This window comes from Seriola lalandi, unplaced genomic scaffold (assembly GCF_002814215.2).
Source record: "Seriola lalandi dorsalis isolate HSWRI2012SDOR001 ecotype SW California unplaced genomic scaffold, Sedor1 jcf7180002053485, whole genome shotgun sequence".
Classification (NCBI taxonomy): domain Eukaryota; kingdom Metazoa; phylum Chordata; class Actinopteri; order Carangiformes; family Carangidae; genus Seriola; species Seriola lalandi.
In genome coordinates, this window is record NW_019524038.1 from 7889 (window position 1) to 16576 (window position 8688).

An 8688-nucleotide genomic window follows, 5' to 3' on the forward strand; every position below is an offset into this window, starting at 1 on the left:
TGAAAGGCAAGTGGAATTTAAAATTAACAGAGTCGACTGAGAGTTGCATTATAAAGTGTAACAAAGGATTCTTCAGTTTTCATCAATAATGAAAGAAGAACCATATTCACATCGTGCGACTTGGACTTGAACACTGACGACTCAGATCTGGACTCAGACTCGAGCATTTCTTTGTCTGTTTGTTTGGTAAACTATATCGTAAACAAACTTCCTTTGAAATGGTGACAGCTTTATCGTTTGTGACCTTTTTAGTTTGTCTGTCGGCTCTTTCACTTTTTGGCGACTCAGACTCAAACACTGTAGACTCGAGACTCGACTCGGACTCGAGTTCTAGTGCAACCCAGGTCGCAGCAGCCATGTTTGTTTATTGTTCGTCTAAACTGTCAGTGTCAAGTCGACTGTAGCTCAGTGAGATCGACCGAAACCAGAACCTGGAAGAAGGAAATGAATCTAAAACCAACTGGAAGATGTGGAAAATGTTTTACGAATGTGATGAAACATACAAGTGATCTTTAAACAGCGAAGCACTTGATGCTGCTCTGGTTCTCAGGGTGTTTGTGAGCTGCACTGATCCCTCTAACTGCTCTGTTTTGGTCCTGATAGTTTCCCGTCGTAGTTCCCCTCACCCTCTCTTTGTAACTTTTCTTCGGCCTTCATAACCTGGTCAGACATCGGCTCACATCCTCTCTCCTCATTTCTGCTGGTCTTTATCCAGGCACCACTCCTTCGGTCCACGTGTGGGACGCGATGAGTAAACAGACTCTGTCCATCCTTCGCTGTCCTCACACCAAAGGCGTCAGCTACGTCAACTTCAGCGCCACGGGGAAGCTGCTGCTGTCTGTCGGAGTGGAGCCTGAACACACCATCACTGTGTGGCGCTGGCAGGAAGGTCAGACACACACACACGAAAGTACTGCTGCAGGGTAGCGGCTTCGGTTCAGTTCAGGGCTTCAGCAGCTTTTGAAAAGTTTTTATGTCTCCGCTCCGGCGACAGCCAGAGCAGAAGTTAACCTTTGACCTTTTGGATGTAAAATGTTATCACTTTAATTTATCCTTATAGACATTTGAGTTAAATTGTGTCATAATTAGTGAATGAATTTGTGAGTTATGGCTAAAAACGTGTTTTGAAGTCAGTCACGTGACCAGATTTAAGCTTTTGATTGATGAAGTGTCGATTGATTAGAAAATATGGAAATTTTATTAATTTTGGGAGTTTAGCTGGTTCAGATAACCTCTTTCATATACACATATCACTTCACTATAATTGTAATTACTAATAACTAACAATTAACTTCCACAAAACACTGTTTATCAATTAATGTGCATATTATAAAGAGTAAAATAACGACTGTGTCTCCGCTGCAGGATCCAAGGTGTGCAGTAAAGCCGGACACCCGGACCGGATCTTCGTTGTAGAGTTTCGGCCGGACTCGGACTCCCAGTTCGTGTCTGTGGGAATAAAACACGTGAAGTTCTGGGCGCTGGCCGGCGGCGCACTGATGTACAAGAAGGGCGTAGTGGGGACGGTGGAGGACGGCAGGATGCAGACGATGCTGTCTGTCGCCTTCGGTGCTGTGAGTTCACTGATGATTTAAGTTGTAAATCTGATTCTGAGACCTGGAGGTCTCTGCTCTAATGACCTGGGGCCAGTTACACAAAACTCCTTAAGTTTTCCACTTGAGTCTGACATTTAAGGTCGAATTTCTCCTTAGCTGAGGGAGTTACACAGAATAACTTAAAAGGTTTCCTTTGATAAATAAAAACGTTAAGGCATTTGCATTGATGAAAGAGATTTTACAGCAGTAAAATTCAACAGTTTCCATGGAGACCATTTGTGATACCTGTAAACATCTCACATGTATCGTCTCACACACTTGGCCAGAAGAAAAAAAATGGCTGAAGAAAAGAAAACAAGAAAACCAAATAGTTCTGAGGAGAGAAACTTCTAGAAGAATATAACAAAAGAAAACACGTCATGATCTGCAGATAACATACAACAGACTCTCTGTGAATGACACGGCTCACCGCCGATCAATGGACATGAAATACTTCACCAAAAATTGATTGGAAAGATCCTGTAGCATAAAACCACAGAGCATCATTAACTGTAAAGGAGCTGAAGAGCACAGCTGAGGAAAGTGATCAGATCAAATCATAAACTGACTGCTGATCAAATCTATAGAGCAAAATCAATTCCTCTGATTGAGAGTTCTGCAGGTTCAAACTCTTCATTCATCACCATAAACTCAGACATGCTGAGGTTAAGATACAGAGGTACCTTCAGTGTTTCTCCTTAGTTTGGTCACTAAGGTCTTCTGTGCAACAGTTGAACTGACTTTAAGTGGTTCCTTAAGTTTAAGACTAAGATCAGGAGAAAACCTTAAATACTTGAGTGAACATGTTAAGGAGAACAGGCAGGGGTGTTGTTGTTGTGCAACTGTTTTTATTTTAAGGAAAACTTTGCAACTGGCCCCTGATACGTGACCGTGACAAAACAAAAGCTCAGTCTTTAAGAAATCATCAAAACTTCAAAATGAAATCTCACCAAGAAAAGAAACCAATCACAGAGCAGCATTGCAAGTTGGTAAAGAGAAAGCAACAATGAAAAGTCTTTATTTTACATTGTACAATTAAAGTTTAGGACAGTTTGAAAAAAAAAAATACTGAAGACTTCTATACAATTCAACTCTTGATCAAGAATTTTTTTTTTTTTACAAATTTGAAATTTCACAAAAGATACACAAATAAATAAGGTCAAATAAATCACTGTCTGCTACTCTGCTGAGGAATAAGTGCATCAAAAACATATGTATTTCACACACAAAATATATATTCATTATAAATGTAAGAAACATCCAATAATACAAATATGAGAAAAGATGGAATCAGGTTAAACAATCAAAGACAATGGAAATGTAAAGAATGACCAAACCTGTTACTTGCTAACTTGATTTTGATCTACGCACAGCATTTTAACTTTGCTGTCAACAGCTGTTACACTTTGTCTCCACCAGCAACGCTGCTGCCCTCAGTAACACGCCTGCGTTCACACGTCTTCATATGTCTGCTGAGGTTTCTTTGCTGAATGAATCTGTTTCCACAAAAAACGCAAAAAAACTGTTTCTTTCCAGTGTGGACTTGCATGTGGGCCGGAAGACTCCTGTGTTGATTGAATGTTTTCCCGCACACACTGCAACCGAATGGTTTCTCTCCTGTGTGTTCTCTCATGTGTCTCTGCAGCTTACACTTGTAGTTAAATGTAATCCCACAAACATTGCAAACAAATGGTTTCTTTCTTGTATGGATGTTCATGTGCACCTTAACATACCCCTGATCTCTAAATCTTTTCCCACAAACATCACAACCAAACGGTTTCTCTCCCGTGTGGATTTTCATGTGTCTCTGCAGATGCCACTTGTTGCTTAATCTCTTCCCACACTCAGAGCAGCTGCAAGACTTATCGACAGTTTTACTTGTCAAACCTGACTTAGGTGTTCTGGTCTCCTTGCAATCGTCCTCACTGTCTTCAGTCTCAGAGGAGTCTGGGCCCTTGTCATCTGTATCTGGTTGAAGATGACAGTGTGGATCTGAGTTCTTGGCTGGTCCAGATCCTCCACAGTCCTCTCCATCAGCTCCTGTCTCCATGTGTTCAGCTGAGCTGCTGGCTGGAGACTCGTCCTCTATGCTCTCCTCAGTCTGGCTTTGATGAAGCTGAGGTTTCTCCTCCTCATCTTCACTCTTCACACAGACAGGAGTGAGTGGGACCTCGGTGTCATCAGCCTCCTCCAGCCCTCGAAGCTGCTCTCCCTTCTGACTGGTCCAGAGTTCTTCCTGTTCCTCTTTAATGCTTGGGCTGTCTGGGTCCTCCTGATCCAGACTAAGACTCAACTCACAGGGAACCTCTTGTTTAATCTGCAACAGATGCTGAACATCTGCAGGGAATAATGAAACACACACACACACACATTATGGACAACTGTGACTTTACATTGACACTGATTTCACTGGTGTCTTTACTGAATGTCAGTGAGATCAGTGATTAATCTTTTACAGGTTTGCAGTGGTGGAAGAAGTAAGGAACTGGTTGCTGGTTATTCAAAGCAGCTATAATCTGTGTTAGTGCAGCAGATAACTGTAATAATCTTTCAAATGTGGATACAAGCACCAAAATTCAATTTAAATTTGAAAATGGCCACCATTTCCAGCATAGAAACACGTTTTACCACAAAATGTAACTCTGATGAAGTAAAGTTGACAACTCTTACATTTCTTCAGAACTTTATTTGTAATTTCTAATATGTGAACAATTTATAAAATATATTTTATTTGCAAACAATTCATTATGAATGGTAAACCAAATGTTCTGTAAAAGTCGACAGTCTGTTTTATTCAAGCCTTAAATCAGCAACTCTAACTCTTAACTGGCTAGTGCGCTAGGCTAGTTAGCAAGCTAGTTCACAAGTTAGCAAGCAAATCCTGTCAATTGAATTACACCCTTTGACATTTCAAAGGCACTTACTTAAAACACCTTTAAGCTTTAACTTCAACATGAAAACTTACCTCATCTTTGTCAGATGTAGCTGATATTAGCTAACTAGCTTGCTAGCAGTGGGACTGTCATGCTGAGCTTACAGGAAATTTTTACTTTTCATTTTCTTGTTTTTCTCAGACTCAGCCACACGAAATACAATTACTGTCACATTGACACAGCAAATAGTTGATAATATTAGGCATGATTTGATAATGATAATATTAGGCAACATTTAGAGCTTACCACAAACTTCATCACCAAAATGTCCTAATATCTTAATATGAAAAAAACATTTGTTTTTCCCATTTAAAAAGAAAAATATTATTCAAAACGAATCAATATTTTTTGGAAGTCATAGAAAATATTCACAGGCTAAAATTAGTTTGACTACATGAGAGTGAACAGTGAGAGTTAAAATGTACAGACCTATTAGTTGTACCTGGACTTCCATTAGCTTGTGTTGTCGGTCACTCTGTCGATACCGAGAAAGTTCCTCTTCGTACTCTTTTATCTTTCTCTCAAACAGCCCAAATATCTCCTCAGCAGCCGCAGCCAGTCTCTGATTCACCGACTCTCTCAGCGCGTCCATGTTCCCTCAGTGACGAGCGGCCGTTAGTCCAGAAAACTACTGACGTTACGTGAGATGTTACGTGAGATGTTACGTAAGATGTTACGTGAGATGTCGTGTCGTCGTCGTCGTCGTCGTCGTCCTTTTCCGGTGAAGCGCCGACACGGATCATGGACTGTAAATAAAGATGGACCTAGCCTCCGTGACGTCACCCGTAGGTTTCTGAAGAGCGGTTCTGAAGCTCAGAGCGGATCGTTTCCGTCGTCGCCGAACTCCCGGTAAATCCAAAAATGGGCAAAAAAAACGAGGGGCGCGTGTGGAGCCGAGACTTCAGTGCATTCCCGCGCACCCACCTGTCACTCCAAGAGGCCACGCCCTCAATCCTCCATATGTTTAGTCCTTAATAAAAATGTAAACAGGTGAGTTATATAAACAGGTGTCATGACGGAGGAAATTAGCTCTAGAGACCAAAGCAGTTTTTGCACCAGGCTGTAAACATGTTTATTTCTGCTGTAAAGTTGGACATTTTAACATGGGAGTCTATGGGGACTGACTCACTGCTGGAGCCAGACTCTAGTGGTCGTTAGAGGAACTGCAGGTTTTGGTTCTCCCGTGTTGGCTTCATTTTTCGGCCTCGGCAGTTGCTGCTTTGAACCCATGCGTGTATCATTTTACATGTATGACGTCACTGATGACACGTGAAGCTTGGCTTCTCATCTGTACCACGTGACCGCTGTGCTGATATTCAGTACAACATCACGACCTCGAGTGTGATGTTGCTTTTTCGCAACAGTTCTACGAGAAACACACAGATTATGATTTGTTTGTTTATTTACTGGACTGTTGCTAAGCAATACATAAACATTTTTCCGCTGAAGTATCCAGGCTTCTTCCCCTTGTTCCTCTTCTGACGACCAGACTTCCTTTAATTCAAATGTTATTTCTGGAAATATTTTCATCTTTGCAAAGTTTGTTACAATCTAAGACAGATAACGACCTTTAATCTGACGCTGATTAACGGTTAATAAGAACACTTGTAAAGCGGAGTGAGTCCCAGTGCTGTTGTACTCTGTATCAGCACTCTTGTCCAATCAAATTACTTGGTCAGAACTAACTGTTGTATAATGTACAGTAGTGTAAATCATGCAGAAAACTCAGAAAAAAAGACTAGCTCAATATTCCTCTTTGTTGTGTGTTAGCTGTAAAAGAAATACTCACCTAAATGACATAAAACATTTAATCTGGTTGATGCTACACAAAGTGCAGGTGATGTTGGCCTGTAGGAGAAGTTAACATTTCTGTTAGCCCTATAAAATCAAACATAAAGCTCATTTGTGTTGTTAGTGTCAGTGTTTGATTTTAGTAAATGATATGTATTTAATCTCTTGCCTTCTAAACAGAAACATCAAAATATATTCAACATACATGAAATATTTTTTTAACTTAGGATATTAGCTGGCTAACCTTTAATCTTAGCTTTAAGTCAGATCCTTTTATGCTAAGATGCTAATGTCAGCTAGTTATAAACATCTTTATGAAAGACTGAAGATAAAATTATATCTACCCAATAATACCTGACTCTCACTGTTTGTGTGGCTGTTTTTATTTCACTTATAGCAGATTTTTAAACAGAAGAAGAAGAAGTTAAATTAACTCTAAGAGTAGTAGCATGTTTGCTTTTATACTTTTGTCAACTTCCCTCACCTGGCAACATGGTGGATTACTGAACCGGCCGACATGGGTACGAGCCCCTAGGCCCAAGGGGGACGCGGGGGAACTGGGCTCCACACACAACATGTCACCAAAATAAACAGACAAAAAACTACAATGAGATTCAAAACCCACAGCAAGAGTCACAAGTTGACTACAAAGAACCGCAAGACGACGACAGGTAAAAGCAAAACGACCACAAAGAGACGCAAGAGGACTGAAAATAGATGTGAAAGTCTGTCCATCATCTGTCCATCATCTGTCACTGTTCATGAACCGGTAACTTTTTAATCTGATTTCATCGTGTTTGTAGAATAACTTGACGTTCACCGGCGCCATTAACGGGGACGTGTACGTGTGGCGAGACCACTTCCTGCTGAGGGTGGTGGCGAAGGCCCACACCGGGCCGGTCTTCACCATGTACACCACGCTGAGAGACGGACTCATCGTCACCGGCGGCAAGGAGAGGCCGTGAGTGACACAGCAACAACTGGACTGTACTGTCAGAGGTGCAGCAACACAAACCTGCTTCAGCTGTATTTAAGTGTATGTTTTTTAAGTGTGTGTGTGTGTGTGTGTGTGTGTGTCAGGACGAAGGAGGGTGGCGCGGTGAAGCTCTGGGATCAGGAGATGAAACGTTGTCGGGCGTTCCAGCTGGAGACGGGACAGCAGGTGGAGTGTGTCCGGTCCGTCTGCAGAGGAAAGGTGAGAACTTGAGATTTTACATTTTCACCCCTCCGTCCGCTGCATCCGGCGTCCGTCCTCATCAGCCCCTCCTCTCCTCCAGGGTAAGATCCTGGTGGGGACGAAGGACGGGGAGATCATCGAAGTCGGGGAGAAGAACGCGGCGTCCAACCTGCTGCTGGACAGTCACGCTCGGGGAGGGATCTGGGGTCTGACCGCTCATCCTGCTAAAGAGCTCTGCATCACCGCCAGCGACGACGCCACCATCAGACTCTGGGACCTCACCGACAAGGTGCTACGGAAACAGAGGCCACACTCCGAATAGATAACAAATAGATAACGAGATATTATCAAGAGGAAACCATTTTGACCGACCCTCATACACTAAGTCATATTCCTTAGTTTATTTTTTCAAATAGTCCATTAACTTGTTACTAGACTGTGCACAATCCTGAAAATGCTGACACAGGTTTATTTGGTGTAAAAGTATAAAGTTGAATTTGCTCTGTGAATATATTTATATGTAAAGCACCAAGTGATGATCAGAGTTAATGCAGTTATTGAAGCATTAAAAGATGAATATATCCTTCCACCAAACTGTGCTGGTGACTCCGTTTCTTTCTTCTCTCGCTCTCCGTGTAGAAACTGTTGAACAAGGTGTGTGTCGGCCACGCGGCCCGGTGTGTGAGCTACAGCGCAGACGGAGAGATGCTGGCCGTGGGGATGAAGAACGGGGAGTTCCTCCTCCTCCTCGCCAACTCGCTCAAGATGTGGACGAAGAAACGCGACCGCAGCGCCGCCATCCAGGACATCCGGTAGGAGAGAGAGCGGCAGAGATCTGCTTTTCACAGATATTTAAAAGACATAAAACGTAAACCAAAACAGGAACCATCAAAGAAGAAAAGTGTGTGTGTGCGTGTGTGCGTGTGTGTGTGTGTGTGTGTGTGTGTGTGTGTGTGTGTGTGTGTGCGTGCAGGTTCAGTCCAGACCGGCAGTTGTTGGCAGTCGGATCAGTGGAGAACACGGTGGATGTGTACGATGTGAGCGGAGGACCGAGTCTGAACCGACTGGTTTACTGCAGCGACATCCCAGCTTTCATCCTGCAGCTCGACTTCTCTGCTGACAGCTGTTATATACAGGTAAATACACATACAGCTGTTATATACAGGTAAATACACATACAGCTGTTATATAC

At 42.5% G+C, this 8688-nt stretch overlaps 2 protein-coding genes across 2 annotated transcripts in view; one reads left to right on the forward strand and one right to left on the reverse strand.

Annotated features, from left to right (window-relative positions):
* LOC111651186 (echinoderm microtubule-associated protein-like 6) overlaps positions 1 to 8665 on the forward strand; it is a gene marked incomplete at its 5' end in the record, with an annotated part of 11402 nt that extends 2737 nt beyond the window's left edge. Inside the window, 7 exons of the mRNA XM_023401144.1 lie at positions 716 to 889; positions 1366 to 1574; positions 7123 to 7280; positions 7400 to 7514; positions 7597 to 7785; positions 8136 to 8308; positions 8470 to 8665. Coding sequence (XP_023256912.1) covers positions 716 to 889; positions 1366 to 1574; positions 7123 to 7280; positions 7400 to 7514; positions 7597 to 7785; positions 8136 to 8308; positions 8470 to 8665 — 1214 coding nt within the window. The remainder of the gene's footprint in view (positions 1 to 715; positions 890 to 1365; positions 1575 to 7122; positions 7281 to 7399; positions 7515 to 7596; positions 7786 to 8135; positions 8309 to 8469) is intronic.
* LOC147819435 (uncharacterized) lies at positions 2995 to 5271 on the reverse strand. The gene is made up of 2 exons (XM_087172618.1): positions 5206 to 5271; positions 2995 to 3912 (listed from the first exon to the last, which is right to left on the reverse strand). The coding sequence occupies exons 1-2, from the start codon at positions 5269 to 5271 to the stop codon at positions 2995 to 2997; spliced, it is 984 nt and encodes a 327-aa protein (XP_087028744.1).
* Positions 8666 to 8688: the final 23 nt, after the last annotated feature.